At 46.5% G+C, this 23,442-nt stretch overlaps 1 protein-coding gene across 1 annotated transcript in view; it reads right to left on the bottom strand.

Moving 5' to 3' along the window:
• LOC309567355 (uncharacterized protein) overlaps positions 1–23,442 on the bottom strand; it is a gene marked incomplete at its 3' end in the record, with an annotated part of 126,964 nt that overhangs the window by 68,587 nt on the left and 34,935 nt on the right. Inside the window, exon 13 of the mRNA XM_082272770.1 lies at positions 22,862–23,011. Coding sequence (XP_082128896.1) covers positions 22,862–23,011 — 150 coding nt within the window. The remainder of the gene's footprint in view (positions 1–22,861; positions 23,012–23,442) is intronic.

The raw sequence follows: 23,442 nt of genomic DNA, 5'->3' as shown, positions 1-23,442 counted from the left end.
TCGGAAGCGGAGGTGTCCAGCTCGGAAGATGGGCATGTTCCAGGACCCTCACCAGTGGTGGAATCAGGATCTGCAGCTGAGGGGCTTTTCCCCTGGTCAGCTTGGTGAGTCCCTTATGATTAATGATTCTTTCTTACAGTCTGCTTTAAATGCTGTGTTAGATTTGGGGTTGAGTTGGGGAGGGCGGTGGGTGTAGGGGGTTTTGCTTACAGGTCTAATGCGCCCTTCACTCCTCACATAGCACAACCGGAGTCCGCTGCATCTGATGTGGCTTTGGGCCTACATGAGTCACTGTTAGGTTTGCGGTCTTTGGTATAGCGCTTTGACACAGGCACCACTGCAAGTGAGGGACCTGTGGCTGCCTGGGTGACTGGGTTGGCTGCGAGCTCTACGACCAGTGACACTGCAGTTGGGGGTCAGGTGTTGTCACCAGGGGCAATATCAAATGCGTTGATGACGGGGACAAGGCAGAATACCCCAGGAGTGGAGGTAAATGTGAGGTGTACGTGTGCTTTGAGGGCCCCTTGGGGGTGCATCTCAAGCCGGAAGTGCAGGAAAAAATCTAGAAGGACAAGTATGTAGAAATAGTTACTTTGCTCCCTTTGGAAAAAGTAAACTTGGACAGGCTGAAGCCAGAGGAGTCCAAAAAGGAAGATGAGGAGAGGCGTCTGTTCCTGTTGATTCTGCGAACTTTTAGTAACTGGTTGCAGGCCTTCACCATTTTTGCTAGCTTGATATAGGAGAAGCATCCGGAGAATTGTTCTGCTCTTTTTTGCTATCTGGATGCTATCAGTGAGGCCCACAGGGTGTACGGTAGAGTTGCATGGCTTCGTTATGACGAGCAGTTCCGTCAACGCAAAGCTCATCTTGTTTTGCGTTGCTTGCAGTTATTTGTTTTCTTGTATTTTCTTTTCCTCGGTTTCAGCTGGACAGGTTCTGAAAGTTGGCACCAGCTGTGGAGCAACACGGAGTGCCTTGTCCGCTGGAGCTGTGGTGAATTGTGTTGGGGTTGCCGCTGGTTTGTTATGGAAATCCTTGAGTAAGTTCACTTAGTCAGCATGTTTCAAGGTATGGCAAGAAAGGAGGGGCCTTTTAGCGCAAGTGGGAGTGGGAGTTGTTATATTTTATCTGAATTTTGAACAAAGGGTGTTGATATCGGCCATCAATCGTAAGTTGGTGGGTTTGGCGTTCTTGTTCCAATTATTGGGAGTTTAGGATTTTTATGAAGGACTTTGTTGTTGAACAGGCCTTAAAGGGTTATTAGAGTGGTTTCCGGAGGTTGGATGGTCTCCGTCCGATCTCTTTTGGTATGCCGCAGGAGCTCTTGGGTCAGGTGAGTTTAATGTGGCCTTGGCATATGAGTCGCTTTTGTTCATGACGACATTTGTGCTGTCGTTTTATGGAGCTTTTTGGATCAGCGAGTTGGTTAGTCCTTCAAAAGTGGTACAAGGGGGGCTACTGGCTAGTGAGGTAAGTTGTTCCAATCCTTTAGTGGTGCTATTCATTCGGCGTTCCAAAACCGATCATGAGGGCAGAGGTACGTATTTGCGCCTGTATAGAGTTACCCAATTTGCCCAGTGTCAGTCGTGGAGGAATTTGGGCGGTTATGCCCATAGCTGGAAGGCTCTTTTCTTATGCATCAGCCTTGGGTTATGAGGCTTGTAGTTACTCCTCACACTCCTTCCACATCAGGGCGGCTACTGAAACTGTGCAGGGGGGTTTGGATGAATCCATTTTGAATCGTATCGGCAGATGGGAATCCAACCATTTAAAGATATGTGTGCCTTCTAGTGATGAGCCGAATACCCCCCTGTTCAGTTCACACCAGAACATCGGGAACAGGGGAAAAGTTTGTTCGTACAAGCAAACTCCATTGAAGTCTATGGGACTCGAATGTCAAAAATCAAATGGCATCATTTTGTAGGCTTAAATGCAAGTTATGGCCCAAAACAAAAGTGTATGGGGTCCGGGTCCTGACCTGGGGAACACGTACCAATGCAAACATTTTAAAAAAAAAACCAATCGTTTTTAAAGGAGCAGTGATTTACTGATTTTAACGAGGCTTAAAGTGAAAATATAAAAATGAAAAATTCCTTCAAATATCGTGCCTGGGGGATCCCCTTAATGTGCATGTAAAGTAGCTAATCTCTATGATGTATGTAGCCTGCTGCAGCAATACTGACATTTGTAAAGGAAAAAATGTCATATACAAATATACATACAAATTTCAAATCGCATGTACTTGTCATAGAGGTGCTGAAAAATTGGGCCTTGGTTGTTGGTGGTGCCTGAACACCGCAACCCATCGCAGTTACTCTTGCTGGGCACAGAGACAGGCCCTGCTGCTAAAAATTCCATACACATTTTGAAATCGCATGTACTTGTCAAAGAGGTGCTGAAAAATTGGGCCTTGGTTGTAGGTGGTGCCTGAACACCACAACCCATTGCAGTTTCTCTTGCTGGGCGCAGGAACGGGCCATACTGCTAAAAATTCCATATCAATTTGAAATTGGCAAAGATCAAGTGTTGTATGTGCTCTTATCAGTGATCTAGTGGGGGCACTGTGCTGTCATCTGACCTGGCCAAGGTTAGGTGTTGGCTATGCAAACCTGCTGGAGTGATGGGGACCTGAAAAATTAGTATCGGCAGGAAATAAAACTGAAATCGGGCCTTTGGTGTTGGTGGTGCCTGAACACCGTAACCCCTCACAGTTACTCTTGCTGGGCTCAGGAATGGACCCGCTGGTAAGAATTCCATACAAATGTGAAATGGCATGTACTTGTCATACAGGGGCCAAAAATTGGGCCTTTGCTGTTGGTGATGCCTGAACGCCATAACCCCTCACAGTTACTCTTGCTGGGCGCAGGAACGGGACCTGCTGGTAAGAATTCCATACAAATTTGAAATCGCATGTACTTGTCATACAGGTGCCAAAAACTGGGCCATTGCTGTTGGTGGTGCCTGAACACCATAACCCCTCACAGTTACTCTTGCTGAGCGCAGGAATGGGACCTGCTGGTAAGAATTCCATACGAATTTGAAATCGCATGTACTTGTCATACAGGTGCCAAAAATTGGGCCTTTGGTGTTGGTGGTGTCTGAACACTGTAACCCTGCACAGGTTCTCTTGCTGGGTGCAGGGCACAGAAAAAAGAGACAGGCGAAGCGCCTCTAAGTGCAGTACGTTTATTATAATCAGGCACACAAGTATAGGCAACTCACATGATAGTGAATACAAAAGGCTCAGTCTGAAGTCAGTCGGTGAGCGTGCGATCCAAGGAAAGCCCAAATCCAGAAGAGAGGAGGAGAAGATGACCCTGCCAGTGGATGGAAACGGAGGACAGGATGAGCCGGCTGTTGTCTTCCGGGACCGGCTGATCCTCTCGTTGCGGACTCGTAGCGGGCTGGAACGCAGCATCTGCCGTGTGACATCAGTGGGGTCAGGAGGACACACAACGCGTTTCAGAGCATGCGCAGGGCTCGTAGGGAGCATGCGCGCTCTTTTTTTCAAATGTTCGTACAAGGACCATACAGAGCCCAAAATTTAAATGAGCATAATACGTCAATGGGAGTGTACTGAACAAAGGCAACCAATGAAAATAGATGGCGGCCATATTGGAGAAGACTGGGACTGAAAAATATAAAAACTACTATATAGTCTAACTATAATGGTGCAATAATGAAACAAAACCAGATGGTTTAAAAAAAGGGGTAAAATACTGTTGTGTATCTACAGTGCATATCTTTCCATGAGAATAAATAAAATAAATAATAAGGAAAGAGAAAAAAAGAAGAAAAAGGAAGAAGAAAGAAGGGGATGATAGTAGAAGGAATAATAAACTGCGGATGTAAACATTCATGAAATAGGAGCACACATATATAAGATTAAAAGGTAATAAGAATGGTATAATCATTATACCAAACTCTAGAGAGTTAAAAGCTTCATAAAACAAATTGTGTCAAACACTAAAAAATGGAAAAAATGTTTGGCAGTTTGAACAATATGAACATAAATTATATAAATAAATCTGTAAGATAAACCTGATAAGAGCTATGTGATAAAGATATATGTATATAAAATATAATTATAAAATAGTACTAATTTCAAGTTCCTCGTTTAAGCCATGAGGCTTAAGCGTATTCAAAGTAAAAATCCAAAAAGTCTTGCGCTGACAAAGTCTGGAAAAACGTTGGGCCTCTGGCAACTTGTTGGAAAAACGGCGCAGGGCACAGGGACAGGTTCTGCTGTTAAAAATGACATACGAAATTTAAATTGCATGCACCTGTCATACAAGTGCAGAAACATTAGGCCTTGGGGGTTGGTGGTGACCCAAACCAAAAACATTGTTGGAAGCTAGCAGAATCAAGGTTGAGGAATAGGATAGGCAGCATATGCAGTCTTCAAGGGATGGCAGACCCCTAGCAAATTCAATCAGTTACATCAGCATCAGGGGCTTGATAGCTGCTGTTGATCCAGGACTGATTCATTTTGATAAAAGTCAGCTGGTCAACAGAGTCTGCGGACAGACGCATTCTTTTGTCCATCACAAAACCTCCAGCAACAATGAATGTCTGTTTGGGAAAGCACGCTGGAAGCAGGACAGTCCAGTAGCTCCATTGCATATTGAGCAAGTTCTGGCCAGTGGTCCATCCTCAACACCCAGTAACCCAGTGGATGCTCACTTGGAAAGGTCTCCAAGTCTGCTCTTGCCCCTAGATAAACATGCAACATATTATGGAGACGCTGGCGATGGTTGCTTAAACCTAACAGCCCTGGGTGCTGCTGAGGACTAAAGAACTGTTTAAAGGAATCGGTTAGCCGGGTGCCTTCTCCACCGCTCCTCCTTTGGCTGAACAATGCCTCAGAAACACATCCAGAGAATGCTGACCTCCCAGTGTCTGGAACGGTGGTACACAAATTTTTCTTCAAGGCCTCCTCAAGATGTTTCATACTCTGCTCCCTCTGCAAAGGCAGGATGAGCTCTGCAACTTTACCCTTGTAACGTGGATCAAGAAGGGATGCCAACTAGTACTTATCCCTCTCCTTGACAGCACAAATCCTCGGGTCCTTTCGCAGACTTTGCAGAATCAGGGAGCCCATGCAACGTAAATTGGAGGAGGCATGAGCTTCTGAGTCCTCTGGGTCACTAAGGAGGACATTGTCAGGAGCAACCTCTCCCCAACCATGTAAAACTCCTGGGGGTTTCTGGGGAATCAAAACCATACCTTGAAGACTGCTGAATGCTATCCTCTACATCCATGCTGCCCCAATCCTCCTCCTCTTCCTCCTATGCGTTTTGTGGCCCTGCAGGAATGATATCTGCATAAAGGGGGCCTTGTTCTGCCTCAAGTGCCCTGTCCATGATTCTATGAAGCGTGTGCTCCAGCAGGTAGACTAGAGGGATTGTGTCACTGATGCATGCATCATCCTGGCTCACCATCCTTGTGGCCTCCTCAAATGGTGACAGGATGGTGCATGCATCCTTTATCAAAAGCCACTGGCGTGGCGAAAAAAAGCCAAGCTCCCCTGACGCTGCAGCATTTCCAATGTTGAGTTCCACCTGGGTTGGAGAGTAGCAGAGGCAATGAGGAGGGGCTCAGAACCCTGTTTCTCTCAACTCAGAGGGGACAAAGTGAGGGGACTGGAAATCCAGCCACTCCAAATTTTTTCAAATAAATGTGGGCGTCCTCTCAAATCAAAAGTACGTTTATAGAGAGGAAGACAGCCATTGATCAACTGAAGCCAGGTGGCAACAGTGGGCCCAGCGGACCCCTTCCAGCCCAGGAGTATTGCCTTCCTAGCGTAAAAATACAGGATCCAGAAACCAACAGGTCCCCAAACACGCCCAATAAGCAATTTTTCGGATGAAGGATGTTAGGGATACCAAGAACTGTGGATATAAAGGAGTCAACATCAGACCAAAATTTAGAAACTAGTGGACAGGACCAGAAACAGTGTAGAAAATTGTCCGGCATCCCACAAGCCCGAAAACAGTCAGGGGTGGGACGCAAGCCCAACCTATGCAGCCGGCTAGGGGTGAGATGACTGTGATGAAACACCTTGAGCTGAATCAGGTGATCCGTGGAGGCCAGAACGGACTTAGGTTAAGTAACTGAAAACTCTGTCCAGTCATCCTCACTGAGGTCAATGCCCAAATCCGTCCAGCGTGCCTGCACCTTCGCAAATCTGGGGTTAGAGTCTGTCATCAGAAAGGAGTAGTATTGGGAAATCAGTTTAGTGGCACCAGGGTCCCTGAGCAATTTCTCCAAGGCAGACGTACCCAGAGGAGTTCGAAGAGAGACAAATTGAGCCCGCAAGGCATGCCTGACCTGGAGATGGTAGAACCAGGAGGAAGAGGGAAGCCTGAATTCTCCCCGGAGCTGCCGGAAAGACTTAAATCCTTGGGCAGTATATAAGTGGTTAAGGTATTTAACACCCTTGCCTATCCGAAACTGGGAGTATGGGAAAGACAGCAGTTCAGGGAGTTCAGGGTTGCACCAAAGGGGACTGTTAGGAGAGGAGGTCCAGACGTCCGTATAGAAGCATTGGACCGCTAATTTAAAGAGGTATAAAGTAGTCTGAAGCATGAGGGTGCCGGGGCAAGATGGGACCTGTCTACGATAGATAATGTTATGAAGGGATTCAAGCGAGTTAACAATGGCCGCCTTAGTAGTAGTGCAGGCATTGTGCGAGGAAGGGTGCAACCAGTCGTGAACCACCAACTGGGATGCCAGGTAATAACAATAGAAACTAGGAAAGGCTAGGCCAGCAAATTCTGCGGGCAACTTTAAAGTTTCCAATGCTATTCTGGGGGACCTTTTATGCCACAAAAACGACAGCAAAAGAGTCAATTCGCCTAAACAGGGACTTAGGGACCTTACAAGGGGCATTGGCCAGGACATACAGAAGTTTTGGGAGGAAAATAATTTTGATCATATTGACCGGACCCATCAGATTCAGTGGAAGATCCATCCATTGAGTAGTAAGTTGTTGGAGAAGCTGAATAAGGGGACACAGGTTAGAAGTCACATATGAGTGAAGCGGTAATTGAACAAGGATACTGAGATAGCGGAAGGAGCGTGTCACCTGAAGCTGGGAACCCGGGTAAATCACCTGCTCAGTCCCAGGGTCCAGTGGATTCGAAGAGATTCGATTTGGATCAATTAATATGAAAGCCCGACAATCTACCAAAGTCCTCCATCTCCCTCAGAAGGGCATGCAAGGAGCCAGAGGGATCTGCCAAATAGACAATCGTATCGTCAGCATAGAGGGGTATCCTTTCTTCTATAGTACCAACAACCAGGCCATGGATATCCGAGGCAGATCTGATACGTATGGCCAGAGGCTCAATAGCAGGGCAAACAAAAGAGGGGACAAAGGGCACCCCTGCCTTGTACCTCAGGAGATCGAGAACTTCGGAGAGACCATGGCATTCACCCTGACCCTGGCAACATAGTCGGTATACAGGAGCCGAATCCAGGCGATCAGCCGGGGGCAAAACCCATACATCTGCAAGACTCTAAACAAGTAGCCTGATATTGAATCAATTGTCCTATATATAGATAGAGATCAATATAGGGTACACTTAACTGACCGATAGATAATGAATGGCCTGATATCTAATCAATTGTCCTATATGTAGATAGAGATCAATATAGGGTACACATAACTGACCGATAGATACTGAATGGCCTGATGTCTAATCAATTGTCCTATATATAGATAGGGATCCAGATATGGTTTATAGTCTATGGTAAATACTGCAGTACTGAATATACTTCACTATCTAATCTCTTAATTTGTAAAAAAGCCCAAATCTCTCCCCCTGCCTAACTCACTGCTAGCAATGTCTCTAATTAGACTACACTGCACAGTCTAATAAACTGTAAATTACTTTCCTCTCCCTGCCTCAAACACAATCCTCTATAGATCACGATCCTTTATATAGTGTGAGGCGTTTACTTAGCCCCTGAGCCATGATTGGCTAAAAGGCAGCCTGCCTTTGTACAATCATGGCAGAGATGATTTGATTGGCCAAAGCATGGCACTCAGGGTGCATGCTTTGGCCAATTACATAATGCACTGCACGCGCCACACGAGCGCAGTGCATTATGGATGCGGGCGCCCGAATTTCCCATGAAGAAACACATTTGTTCGTCATTCGACAAATGAACGAACACCCAATGTTCGAGTTGAACTTACGTTCAACTCGAACTCGAAGCTCATCCCTAGTGCCTCCTAACTTGATTTAGTCAGCTTTTTAGGTTATTGGCCTTGCCAATTGTGATTAGGCTTGTGGGTTGCTCACTTTCGGTTATGTTTACTTTGATATCTTTCTTTTACAGATGCAGCTGCTTGCCTCATGTGGATTTTGGGGCATTCTTTTGGGTTTTGGGGGCTAAGCGGGCAGATGTCCCCAAGGGGTAAAAAATGGGTTTTACTAGGGTGGAGGCCACAATTAGGGGATAGGTGTTTCGGGTTTGCTATGGTGCAGGGTCCTTCCAGAAGTGCACTGCTTCGCCCGGCTTGATAGGGCAGCGGACATATTGGTGCTGTACGTGGGCAGGAACGACCTGGGCGTTCGGTCGATGCATCATCTCATCAGCGATATTAAGTTTGATTTCCTCAGACTGCGCATGACCCTCCAGGTCAGAGATGGTAAGAGATTGTCAGCCACACTTCTTGGCGTTTTGCCAGGTCGGTTGAGAAGCTGAACAAGGCACGCATTAAGGTCAATAAGGAAGTTAGCTGGTTTGGAATGCGTAACGGTGGTTTTGTTGTCAGGTATCAGGATCTGGAGGTAGATACCTAACGGTATCTGCGGAGTGATGGGGGTCCACTTGAATGCTATAGGGACAAACTTGTGGTTTCTCTGCATTCCAGATGGTATTCAAAGAGCATTGCATTTATGGAGTGGCCCACAGGTGTAAGGCTTTACACCTGTGTGCTGTGGCGGTTGGGGTCTTTGGAGGCGTTAACAGTTTTGGAAAAGTTCATAGGGTGACCCATCCAAGGTATGGCACACTCTAGTGTATCCCAGTTAATGGTGGATTAACGAGGAAGTGGTAACAAGGAGGTATCTGTGGTGAAGTGTGTTTGTCCCCGAGGCTGGTGTTGCGCGGCTGGGGACCGTTTAAGTATTAATGCTGATACACAGTTTTAATTTTGGTTTTTGCTGCCTCCCAAGAATGGCAACCTTTATGTTACGAGTACTGGATTATGTATGGTTTCTGTTTTAAGAAAATGGTATTTTGTTTATTTGTTAATAAAATGGCCTACCAGGCCAAACTGTCTCCAGACTGGTGTCATTTGTTATTTATTCAGAGTCAGAAGTATGGGAAGTTTTGGCAGTAATAATGATTGGGTGTATGCCTCTGTAATACCCTAATCATGTAAAGTGTATTATATATATGAATAGTTATCATTGGAAAACATGGAGTACGACTTGTCATGTGACTTTGATGTCCAAAGTCACCTGACAATTTCCACAAGTGCGAATGGGGTGTTTTTGAACAAGCTGAAGTTAGAATTGATTGGCTACTATGCACAATTCAACAATGTACAATCAGGCCCAGAGGGTACAGCTGACTGGAGCCACTTACTAAGAGTAGCAGAGGATTGTAATCTTGAAATTATGTCGACAGCTTCTGCAATGAGGAGCAGGAATGCTGTCTGGCCAGTCCACACCCAAATGGGAGGCTTCCTACGTGGAGAAACTTTCCTTGCCGCTATGTGCTGTCCCTGCCAGAGGGGGAACCTGTCCCAACACTAGCTACTCGCACTAAGCATGCCAAACCCCTGGGAGCTAAAATAGAAGTATAGGATTCATTTTTATTTTGGAATCATACTTACCTAGGTGGATGCAGCATTAGTCCCCCACCGGCTCTAACACTGAGAACCAATCGATCAAACACCGTTAATCACTCAGGTCCCATGGCTCCCCATGGAGACAGCTGCTGACTATCAGTCACCAGCTCTCTGCTCTCTCCAGTTTTAGTAAAGCAATCTCTATATGTTTGTTCCCTTGTATGCCACATACCAATTTTTTTTATCTCTTTTAGATATTTCTCAGGATAAGGTCTCATGGCAGACTGCAAGCATTTCTAGACATTCTCACAGACTTGGGACACAGTGAGCCATGCCTCATTAACATAAAATACTGGAGGCAAGCATCTAATTCCTATAACCCTATGTTAGCAGTGTTCAAATCTACTTTACAACTGATAATGAAGATCTGCCAGCACATTACTCACAGGGTTAATCATTGTACGTCCTAACTCCAACCCCCATCCTTTCTGCAAGAAAATTCAATTGAGGAGTAAAATATAAGAGCATGTACCAATGTGAACCTATGTGATTGGGAACTTGTGGCAAATATAAAGTAGGTGTTATCCCAATTTGGCTGCAAAAGTGAAAATAAACTTTAAAGAGATTTTCCTTGCTGGGAAGGAATTTCCTCACTTCCTGTGACAATGATCACCAACAAGTCTTTCCAAAAGGGACACAGAAAGTAATACTATTTTTTTTTTCTGGGAGATTAGGGAAGGGTGTAAATCTTTGTCAGGTTTAATCACTTCCTGCATTTGGCAGGTGCAGTTTGTCCTTCTATCTCTAGGTAGCGCTGTATGCTGTGCAGCTGTACACATGGTGAGAAGGCTGAGAGGAACATTGTTTCTCTGCAGGCTCCATAGGTATCACCAAGGGAGCAGTGGTCTGGTTGGACACTACATAACTTAGTGCTCTTTGGTGGCCACCTTTAGTATTGGCAGAGTTATAAATAAATAAATACATTTATTGCCTTACTGGAGTTGGGGCACATTTGCGAGTGGCTAGAGTAGGGAGAGCAACCACAATTATTAGGGCCAGTGAATTAGTCCTAGGGAAAGGATCCAGTTCTAGAATGGAGAGATTAGGGACAATGCTGTATGCCCTGCTATTCATTGGTCTCAGGATCTGGAATCACTGCATAGGACCTGCATGGCTTCCTCAATTGTTTTTTGTGCTGCCACTCTGTAGGCTATGCTTATATGATATCTACTGGTGCTGAAGTTATACCATCATTACTGGGTCTTCTGCTATCAGCATGACGCACCTGTACTGACCGTGTTACTCAATTTAATACACGAGTACCTGGAATTGTTGTCTCCAGTTTTCTGCCACAGTTGCTACAGCCAATTCAGTGGCTCCAATATCTCATTGATTGATTGATTGGCAAAAGCAGCTGGAGAGCCCAGCATGCCTCTATCAGGTGCCCACTAAGCTAATTCCCGAGCTAACTATAAACACCTTAGAAGAAGATGCCAATCAGGCTATTATAGCATTACCAAAAGAAGAACGTGCCACTTTGGTGCAAATAGTCACTAGGCTAGAAGGCCTTTTTGGGGAAAATGTTTGACTGAGTTAAGACTCCAGTTCTTTATATGCTGACAGCGAATGTTTGACTCATTTTGTGAAACAGAAGTTAGGGAAGTGGTTCGAAAAGAAGGATAAACAGGGATGTGCTAACATAGGTGCTCTGGACAAGTTGTTATGGGACCAGTTTTTCGTCAGGGTGGCTACAGGCCTTGCAAGAGCAGGTAAGATCCAAACCCACCCTCACCTCAAACTGCATTGTAGGGGGAGCAATGGCAAGGAAGCAGGAAGACGTTAAGGCCAATGTAGCAGTGACTACAAAGAGGGAACAGCAGTTTCTCAGGGGGTAGGCTCTGGCCCCTTTCCTATCTCAGCAATACAGGAGGGCAGAGGGCAACAAGTTCCATGGCTAATCAACACAGACTCTGAAGTCACCACTATGGAATATGACTTTTACATGAGGCTTTTGGGGCTTGGGACCAGCTAGATCTGTGATAGTTATCTCTGAAAGCAGACATTAATCTACCCATTGTAGTGGAAGGGGTCATCTGGATGTCAGTGCAAGTGTTTGACCAGATGATGAAATAGGCAGAAACAGTAGTGACCCATACCTCACCATGAACATCCTTAAAGACTTGCACTTGTACTGGCTCCTCACGAATATTGAAAAGTCTTGTGGCTCTCCTCAGGGTGGTGAGGATTGGGTAGCATGACAGAACCTAATTCACGCTTGCGAGCTACATCGGATAGGGAGTCTATGGCAGTGATGGCAAACCTTGGCACCCCAGTTGTTTTGGAACTACATTTCCCATGATGCTCATACACTCTGCAGTGTAGTTGAGTATCATGGGAAATGTAGTTCCAAAACATCTTGGGTGCCAAGGTTCGTCATCGCTGGTCTATGGCAACCATAGAAGGTGGGAGTGGTTTGCTTGCCACAAACGCAGAAGCTTTAGTTAGCCCCAAAGCAAGAGATAGTCTTCCCCTTGCCTATTAGGACCCAAAAGAGGATCTAAGGGGCCTCTTTCATGGTAGAGCCCAAGATAGATGTTGCAGTTCCAGGGAAATGGCTGATGGGCAGAATTCTCTCCAAGGGCTATTGGGACTAGGTATTAGTTTAGCTGATTAACTTGTGAGCCACACCCATGCTCCTGCCTAGCCAGATAATTCTCGCAGACATCTTATGTGGTGCCTAAGAACTGTATCACAGCCTCCCAACCTGAGGTTGAGGCCATATGTGCCCCCTTGTAAGCCTTTATGCCTCCTCCAGAAGACCCAGTACCAACAGCTATAAATCAACAGACTTTTCCCTTCCAGAAGTTTCTGTTGTGTCAACAGCGAATGCTGCACTAGGGGTTGGAGAAGCACATGCTGTTCCCTCTGATTGGAGTGCCTAGCCCTAGTCCTTGTATGGGCCATTACAGAAAAATTTAAAAAGGTGAAATGGGTGCGCTGATAAATAAAACGTGACACTGCTACCAAAAGGTCCAAATACCTGATTTGGAAAATAATTGTAGAATAGTGGTGATCGGGTGCGCTAAACAAATAATGTGCCAAATAACATGTGAGTAATTACAATAGTGTAACACTGTTATAACAATCATAAAAATAAGTAAAAGGTGAAATACCCTTAAAAAGGGTGTGGATTCAACAAATGAAATTCAGTGTGATGTCCATTCTTTTAAATACAAATAAAAGTCTGTTTATAAACTCCAGTGCTAAATAAGTCCAAAAAATTAAGGTCCAATAAAGTGTAAGATGACACACAAGGTTCCCACCACCTTCAGGATTGGCTTCTTACAAAAGGAAAGAGATACTTCTCAAGGTAATGGGAAGCTTGATGACCAACAGCGGTGCTCACCTCCGTGGACAGTCAATAATGAAAAGAAATGGCTGGACTCAGATGTGGTCAAAATCCAGATTTATTGGATTGGCTTCTTACCAGCAGATGGGGATTAATTGGCAGAATATGTTTTACACCTTGAAGTGACAGCACCCTGATACCGTGAAGGAAAGGTTACACACCTATACACCCTTGGTACTAGAAACCGATTCAGTAGCTTCTTACTAGATATGACAGTATACCAGCGTGTGTAAACACCTGTTGCAGGCTTTTTTCCCCACCACGGTTATAAGGGATGCCGGGATCTCCCACTGATGTTTCTTATAGCTTCTCTCCTCTTCTAAACCGCTCCCGCAGGTATATAATTGGCAAATATTGGGATAGAAGAGAATAGCTGAGTGCATTATCCCACAATACTTTAATAAAAAGCAGAGTTGCACTTACTTTGACAGTAAGAAACCAGCTAGTATCACTCAAGTGCTTGCGGCCGCCAGCAGTGCAGATCGCGGCTATTGGTTGTGACGGTGCGGCGCCTCCTCTATGTCAAAAATTTGAAAATATCTTGTGTCAGTGTTCCAGAAAGCAGTCAAGCTCCTAGGGGGAGCGAAGGTGTACACCCTTGCCAAATGGGCCTCTGTGCAACAGGAGGACAAGACATTTCCCAGACCTTCGAACAGGGCGTGTCTCCAGTTGTGGTCTGGAACCTTCTCTGGAAGTGGGATCGTTTGGAGATCCAAGACAATGTGCAATATTGCTAGGCCAGTATACCCTCTGAACATTAGGACATCCTTCAGCCAGTCATCCTCTTGTCCATTATGCTACAAATCTGCCACCTGATGCATGCATCAGACATTTGGGGTAGACCCCACTGACGCAATGTTAAGAAGTATTTCTATTGTCAGATATATCGATTGGGTACCACAGGCTTGATGCAAAGGCACCACTTGCACTCTGCATATGGCAGCCTTGGAACAGACATCTCCATGTCAAAACCCTTTAAGCTTCTCACCTTGTGGCAGCCTGTGCCCAGGTATTCACTGGCCACTTTTTAAAATTTGCCATTGCTGTGCACATTAAAGCTCAAACCACAGTCACCATGGCTAATCTTTTCTAGATCCATGTGGTACAGCCTTATGGGTGCCCCAGAGTATACTGTTGGCCCCACACAAGAATTAACATCTGTAGCACTACCCCAGCAGTGGCTGCAGATTAGTTATAACCCTCCCTTGCTCTACCTAAAATGTTAGGATTTGGGTCTGGAGGTCACAGCCTGCTAGGCTGTTCAGAAAAAGCTGCTACATCAGCAGTGTGGAGCATTTATCAAATGAGGAACATCTTCACAGAGTCTTTAACCAGTTCCCACCTGGCTGTCATTGTACTATAGGCTGGGTAGGGACTGGTCAAAGACTCTGGGCAGATGTTAATGACCGCTCTAGTTCTGGGTGCACACTGTATGCTGTCCTCCCCAGAATGCACCACAGGCTGCATTGTGATCCACAAGTACAAGGAAAAAAAAAAAAAAAATGGATTTTTGTAAGATCTTACCGTAAAATCCTTTTCTCTTAGCTCATTGACAGACGTAGTCCTCTTGATTAATATCAGATTGGGTTATGCTGCCCTCTACAGGAGTAGGACTAGGCAGAAGGAAAAACGTTCTGGCCACACCTTAGGGGCAGTCCCAGAGGGTATATCCTCTTCCTGTCTGCTGCAGGAAATCAGTTCTGTCACAAAGCAGTGTCAGAGAATTTAACCCAACTCAACAGTAGAGGGGCGGGTACTACGTCTGTCAATGAGCTAAGAGAAAAGGATTTTACGGTAAGATCTTACAAAAATCCATTTTTCTCTGTCGCTCATTGACAGACGTAGTCCTCTTGATTAATATCAGATTGGGACGTCCCAAAGCAGTGCCACAAATGAGGGGTGGCAACAGAAATCAAAATCCAGAAGGCCCAACCGGAAGTATCAAGGGACTCATCGAGCAAACAGATGAGACCTACCCAACAAACCCTCGAGGTAGACCAACAGTCTCCTCAAACAGCGGCCTGCAGGAACCTTGCGGCCAAAAGAGGCATCCGACGATGCCATCACATAAACCTTATACAATATTGTAAAGGTATGAACCGTCGACCAAGTAGTCGCCTTGAAAACCTGAACCACTGATGCCTGATGGCGGAAGGTCCAGGAAACACTAAGCGCCCGCGTAGAGTGCGCCTTAACAGGGAACGGGGGATCCCGACCCTTAAATAGAATAAGCCTATACCACCGTCTGTCTGATCCATCTAGAGATGGTCGCGGCAGAAAAACAGGCAACCCCTTCTTAGGGCCATCCGTGATCACAAACAGTGATTCCGTATTACGAAATGAATCCGTAGTATTCAAGTATACCCTGATCGCCCGAACTACAGCCAAGGAATGCAACGCGAATTCGAGGATGACTGGGCTTAGGACACAGGGAAGACAATACCATGTCCTCATTCAAATGAAACTTTGAAACCACCTTAGGAAGGAAGGATGGATTCGGACGAAGAACAACCTTATCCCTATGAACCACCAGATATGAGGAACGACAGGATAATGCGGCCAGTTCTGACACCCTGCGTGCAGAAGTAATGGCCACCAAGAAGGCCACCTTTTGGGATAAAGTAAGCAAGGGAATCTCCCTGATATTTTCAAAGGGAGGTTTCTGAAGAACCGACAGCACCAAATTAAGACCCCAGGGTGGTAAAGGTGCGCGCACTGGCGGAGCCAGGTGTCGCACCCCCTGGATGAAATTCCGCACCAAGGAATGAATAGCAATCTTCTTTCAGAAGCTTTTGGCTAATGCTGAAACCTGACCCTTGATAGCACTCAAGGCCAGCTTCTACTCAACCCCCTGTTGCAGAAAGGCCAATATTCGGCCCACCGAATAACAACATGGAGGGAACCCAAGGGATTCACACCACGCAATCTAAGACTTCCATGTGCGATGATAAATCTTTCTGGAAGTCGCTCTTCTTGCTTTAACTAGAGTAGGAATAACTGAAGCTGACAATCCCTTGTCCTTCAGCACCTGGGTCTCAATAGCCAGGCCGTTTAAAGCCAGCGATCGTAAAGCAGGATGGAAGATCGGTCCCTGCGATAGCAGATCCTCCCTAAGAGGAAGTCGCCAAGGAACGTCTGCGACGAGCCTGACCAGGTCGGCGTACCAAGCCCGACTAGGCCAGTCCTGATCTACCAGGATAACTGGGGATTCCCTCCACCTCTATCCTGCGAAGAAGCTTCGGCAGTAACCTGAGAGGGGGGAAGGCATACAGTAGCTGATACTGCCCCCACGGGGCGATCAGCATGTCTGCGGTGTCTGCTAGAGGATCGTGGGAGCGAGCCACAAACCTCCGCACTTTCCTGTTGAGCCAAGATGCCAACAGATCCCATTCAGGGTGCCCCAACGGAGGCACAGTTGGTGGAATACCTCTTGATGAAGAGATCATTCCCCTTGATCCAGAATCTGACGGCTGAGATAATCTGCCTGCCAATTCATCCCCGGAATGAATACCGCAGAGAGAGCTGGAACAATCGTTCCGCCCAACGAAGAATGCTGGCCACATCTATGGCCGCCAGGACACTCCTGGTGCCCCCTAAATGATTGACATAAGCCACTGCTGTGGCATTGTCCGACTGGATCCGCACCGGGCTGCTCGATCCAATGCATCAGACAAAGTCTGATCGCTCTTCGTTCCAATACATTTATCGGTAACCTGGACTCTTCCAGGGACCAAAGCCCCTGAGCAGATAATTGACCGAGAATTCCTCCCCACCCGGATAGACTGGCATACGTGGTGACAATCGTCCAGTATATTGGAAGAATGACTTCCCCTGGCTGAGCATCGAGACCGAAGCCACCAGACCAGAGACTCCCTGGTCCGCTTGCTCAATCGGATCAGATTGTCCAGAGATTCTGGATTCCGATTCCATTTGAGAAGAATCTCTTCCTTGAAGGATTCGGGTATGGGACTGGGCAAATGGTACTGCTTCGAAGGAAGCCACCCTCAAGCCCAGGACCCTCATGCAAGTCCGAAGAGAAGGCCAGTTGTCGGATAGTAACAACTGAATTGCTGATTGAATCTTCCGGAGTTTCCCTGCCGGAAGGAATACTTTGCCCTGGATGTGTCTAGAATTAGACCCAGATATTCAAGCCTCCTGGTGGGAGCCAGAGAAGACTTCTGCTGGTTCACCAGCCACCCGAACTCTTGCAAAGAGATCATGGTGATCTCTAAGTTTTGTAACAAGATCTGCGGAGACTCCGCACGGCGCAGAAGATCGTCTAGGTAACCTAGAATCGATATGCCTCGTTGACGCAACAGCGCCAACACTGGGGCCAACACCTTTGGGAAGACCCGAGGAGCTGAGGCGAGACCAAAGGGCAACGCCGCAAACTGATAATGGTTCTCTTCTACGGAAAAACGCAGGAAACGCTGATGTCCTGCGTAAATGGGAATGTGAAGATAGGCATCCTTGATGTCTATGGACGCTAGAAAATCCCCTTGATGCAGGGAGGCTACTACTGTGCGAATGGATTCCATTTTGAATTTTTGTATCTTGACAAAAAAGATTTGAGTGCTCTTAAGTCCAGAATTGGACGCACCTTACCCTCTTTCCTGGGTATTGTAAACAGGTTTGAATAAAACCCTTGAAAATGCTCTGTCCAAGGAACGTGGACTACCACTCCTTGTTGCAGTAAATCGGTTAACCACTCCCCGCAGAGCTTCTAAGCGATCCGGGGACAGTGGGATATTGAAAGGGAAGAATCGCACCGGTGGGAGAGATCGAAACTCGATCTTGTAACCTGACCTTATGACTTCGAACCCATTTGTCCGGGATTCTGGAAAGCCCTGGATCCGGAAACCGGCGAAGACGTCCCCCCACCCCAGCTATGGGTGGGGGCGCACCTTCAGGCTTTAGTAGTCTTATCTTCAGGTCTGGAGGAGCCGGGCTTTTGCTTGCCCGACCAGCGCCCCTTAAAACCTCCCGAAGGAGTTTTGGAGGGCTTTGCTTTTTCGCTCAAGGGGCGAAAAAACTTCTTATGGGCGGAAAAGGAAGGCCCCCGTCTCTGATGAGGTCCTTTACCCTTAGTACTTTGTGGCAAGAAAGTGCTCTTGCCTCCAGTGAGATCCTTGATAATCTCATCTAAGTTGGCCCCAAATAGGCACTCACCCTGAAAAGGGAGATTAGCCAAAGCCTTCTTGGAACCTTGGTCTGCCGACCAACATTTTAGCCACAGTGTACGACTGAGAACCACTGCTGAGACTGATGCTCGCCCCAATAATGGAGTGGCGTCTAGCGCAGCGTCGCAGATAAACTGTAACCCTTGTATCATCTGTTCTAACAGATCTGATACAGCCTGAGGGATATCACTCCCTTCTAAGTCCCGGCGTAACCACTTGGTCCATACTGTTACAGTTTCAGAAACCAGACCAATAGCAGTTACTGGTCTGAAAGTTGACCCACTCAGGGAAAAGATGGCGCGAGACACAGCTTCCACCTTACGATCCACTGGATCCTTAAGGGACGGAGCATCCTCCAATGGGATAACCGTAGATTTGTTCAATCTGGAGATTGGAGAATCCACCATAGATGGTACTGTCCATTTCTTGAGGAGGGATTCCTCGAACGGATAACGCCTATTAATGCGTTTGGAAATAGTAGGGGCTTGTTTTGGATGACCCCATTCTTCCTTAATTACATTACCGAAACACTTGGGTAAGGGAAATACTTTCGCCATTTTGGCGCGTTTATTAGTACCAAATGGAATCTCAGTATCAGCTACTTCTGATGGTGTAACCTGTAGTCCTAAGGTTTCCAGAACGGCTACAATTAATGCGTTTACCAACGCTTCCTCTCGGGCTATGGTAGATGTTGAAACATCCTCCTCACTGTCTGAAGAGACAGTACCCGAGACACAAACCCCAGATGAGGTACCTGCAACTGCAGGGATAGGCTCAGACTGAATCTGAAGTTTCAGATGAAATGGGGGTAGGCGGGGGTCGCTTCCTTGCGCCCTGTCCCTGACAAGCCACTTCCACCCGGGATACAAAAGTTTCCAAAATTGCTGACAATGACTCAATAGTCAGTGGGGAACTGGAGGGTCCTGCAGCCACCTCGAGGGGATCAGGTGGCAATACATGTGTGGCAGGGTCCATGTTAATCCAGGACACTTTGCCAGTGAAAAAAATTTAAAAAAATAAAAATACCTTTTTTTTATCTGTAATCCACCAGCGCAATTGCGCCCCTCAGTGTACCTGCTTTGAACCCCCACAGAGAGAAAGAGACCCCAAGGGCTCACCACCTGATGCAGAGAAGTTTCCTTATCAAACTGTTGTCAGCGTTGTCCTATGCAAACTGGGAAGTCCTGTACAAGGTTTCCCGGGTGAAAGGAAGTGGCTCCGCCCCCTGTGCACACCTTCCGGCGTTCCCAGCTACTCCTCGAGGTCGGCTGGGCACATCAAACATGGCCGCCCCCATGTAGAAGACAGACTTCGAAAAAATGGCGGCCTGCGTGACCTGCGGGCGGCCTGTGTAGGCAATGCAGACATGCGGTCTACAACAAAATGGCGGCGGACTGCCGATCTAGCCTGGCTCCTCCAGTGCAGCGGCCTGTGACCAGCTCTGGAACGGCTGATGGCAGCCTGTCGGCCTGCGGGAGCCTGGCGATAGCTACAGTCTAAGGTAGGCTATACCTCCTTTGCTCTGGATGCTTATATGTTTACTATGGTAAATCGAACCAGGCTTCCTTGGATCAATCTGCTGGAGAAACCAAGGCTGCTGAAGTGTTAGCTCCCAAACCAAGCCAGCTGAAGTGTCAGCTCCTAAACCAAGGTTTGCTTAGAGTGTTTAGTTCCCAAACCAAGCCTGCTGGAGTATCAGCTCCCAAACCAGATCACACTATCCAGGGGATAGGTGAATTTGTCATAGGCTAAAAGGGGGAACCTTAATGTCAGAAAGGATCCGACCATACACAGAGGGGCCCGTATCCCAAAAAACCCCACGGGGGGGGGGGGGGAAGGGGGAATATTTACTCACCATACCGGAACTGACGGGCACCCTCTCTTCACAGTACCCTCTCCACCGAGATGGGGGGCTGTCGACCAATACGGACGCCGTGACTCTGCTGGTTCCTGGCGTTCAAGCGAGACGTTCAACTCGCAGGGTCAGTCCCCGTCTAATGGGACTATGTCGCGGCCGACCCAGCGCAGAGCTATGGTCTGCACGCGCTCGTAGGCTGAGCCGGGGTGACCACTGGATCTCAACATCCAGCCCGTCGCCCGGTCCCGCATACTTACTTGAATGTGTCGCGGCCCACCCAGCGCGGAGCTATGGCCTGCGCTCGCTCGTAGGCCGGCCGGGGTGACCACTGGATCTCAACATCCAGCCCGTCTCCCAGATCCGGCGTGATTTGCTTGAAGATCTCACAGGAAAACTGGAGAAAACTACCCAAAGAAAAAAGTTTCTAAAAAATCTTGCCAGGACCAAAAGATCCCAGCAAGGAGCTTAGGTCCTTACTCCTGACTAGACAGAAAAAAAAAAAAAAACTGATTTCCTGCAGCAGACAGGAAGAGGATATACCCTCTGGGACTGCCCCTAAGGTGTGGCCAGAACGTTTTTCCTTCTGCCTAGTCCTACTCCTGTAGAGGGCAGCATAACCCAATCTGATATTAATCAAGAGGACTACGTCTGTCAATGAGCGACAGAGAAAATTCATTTTTTTTTTTTTTTTTTAAACACACACCACCCATGTCCCAGACCACTGCCACACCATTTATGCTGCATTACTGTATGAAAAGGAAAAATGTGGGCCACAAAAGCTTATGCGATTCCAAGGTAGGAATACCCGGGGGGGCACAGTTTACATGAACTAGATCACAAAATGAAAAACCTATATTGCATGTAAAAGGGACATTTAAAAATGCCTGAATTGATGCTTTTGGTAGGATATCTTCCAGGAATTAACATATGGATGAAGGTCATTCAAAGTTCATTATGGGGTCCTCGTATAGACTGTAGCACGAGACCAACCCACATAACAAAAACACTTAATGGGCTACAGCATGTGGCTAAAGTCCTTGAGGGTGTCATTTAATGAAATGTTATATAGTTACATCATCTAGTTCAATCAATATAATCCCCCCCTGGACCAACGTTCTCTATAAAATGTTAGTGCCCAGTTTATGATGTACATCTAGGAAAGATGCTAGGCTTTTTTTTTTAAAGCACTCTACTACTGAGCTGGCAAGAACCACCTCTGGAGGGAGTCTTTTCCATATTTAAGGATCCATTGGTAGAATATTCTGGGACTTAACATAGCTGAATGTCCTTCAACGTTTAGCCTCATTTAAGGGATCCTCCGATACTGTAGAGTGACACCAACCCACATATAAACCGTATTATTAGGCCACTTCATGTGGCTAAAATGGCATTTAGCCCGGTTCACATTTGTGCGATGCGGGAATGCTGCAAATATACAGCTTGTTCCTGCATCGCATCCGCACCACTGGCAGTTCACACTGCGATATGCTGGGGGTGTCAATTAAAGGTTAACGACACCCCCAGATCAGATGGAATATCTGAGTGCGATCTGAAAGTTTGCACAGACTCCGATCACACTAGTGTGAACCACCATGCGATCAGATTCTGCTGCGGACCAGAAAAAAAAAAAAAAAAAGTCATGTGCGTCTTGGTGCAATTGCGGTGCGAATTCAGCCATACAAACTGTATGGCTGAATTTGCACCGCACAGAGATCGCATGTAATTTTTGGAGCAGTGCGCTCCGAATTACATGCGATCTCTGATCGCACAAATGTGAACCAGCACTTAGGTCCATGAGGGAGTTCTTGAACCAAATGTATTACGAGAACAACTCCGATATGAACACTGGAGCCAGAGTGAGTTATGGCACATGCATCAAGCATAAGCTAGAAACTCCCAGGGAGAGGTGCCAGTTGTCTCATACAGTAGATTATTGCATGGCACCCTATTACCTTTGTTGGCAACTAGATCAATACTGGAGAGCGCCAACTGTGGTTATAATTTCCCACTATGGAAGCCATCAGTTGACCAGGCTGTATTAAAAAAAAAAAAAAACCATGTGGATCTTGAAAAGTCAAACTGTTCTTATATGAACCACACAGCTGGAGGAGCCCTCCTGTGTCGCCAACAAATGGACGCCATAGGGTGCCATTCTGCAAGCTATGTTATGTGATGGGCACCTCTCCCTGGGAGTATATTTTTCTTGATATGTGTGCCATAGAGATAGAGCCACCCTACTGGGTTCCCCCCTTTGGAAGGAGGGGGGGTACACAAGTACAGATATCCTTTGAGAAAGCAACTCTATCACATTCCCTAAAATGTAGATTACCATTAGAAATAATGTAACATTTTTTGGCTGTTCCATATTGTTTAACAAATCTTATGGTAAGAATGTAGAAGTCTACCATTAACAGGCTGTACTAAGCAAGTTCAGCAACTTATTTTTATGAACACTTCCCTTTAAAAGCCCAACTCCAATCTGAAAACGTTTGGATGAGGTTGGGCCTTTGGACCAGAGCTCCTCTTGAAAGAACACAGCTACTCATTTCCTTTGTGCAAAAAGATGCTCCATTTTATTTAATGAATATGAAGTAGAGCTAGTAGGTTATTCAGAAGATACATTAATTGGCAATGTCCCCTTAATGTCACTGAACTTCTTGGAGCTCAAGTCCACCATGAGACACCTGGGGCCACTTCTGTAAGGCATGATGTTGATATGGGTCACCAATTGCTGATTTTGCTGCAGACAAGGTATCCTGTAAAACAAAGTGGCTTTGGTGAGATAAAATATGAGTGCATCAGCCATATTTACATGTCTAGCACAATGTGCTGTCTAGGTCCAAGAATGAAATGCTAACTCTCCCCCCACCCCCCCCCCCCAAAAAAAACCCCACACTTGACACCTACCAAAAGTGCCCCCCCCCATTCATAATTTTATACTATAATTCAGAATTTATGCAATAGCATCCTGTCTATATGCAAATTTTTTTTTTTTTTTTTTTTTGGGGGGGGGGGGGGGGATAAAATAGAAAAGTTTCCTCCATACCTCACCACTGGACTGGTCCACCAAACACCACTGTCTGTCCTGTCACTGTCAGCCATGGCCACAACCCAAGAGGATTCCCTGCCCTGCGTGAGATGGTGTACACCAGTCATACAAGGGACGCTCCCCCCTCATACTCAGCTT

The sequence above is a fragment of the Pelophylax lessonae genome, assembly GCF_965119305.1.
Source record: "Pelophylax lessonae genome assembly, chromosome: 11".
Taxonomy (NCBI): domain Eukaryota; kingdom Metazoa; phylum Chordata; class Amphibia; order Anura; family Ranidae; genus Pelophylax; species Pelophylax lessonae.
This window is presented reverse-complemented; position numbering and strand designations above follow the sequence as displayed.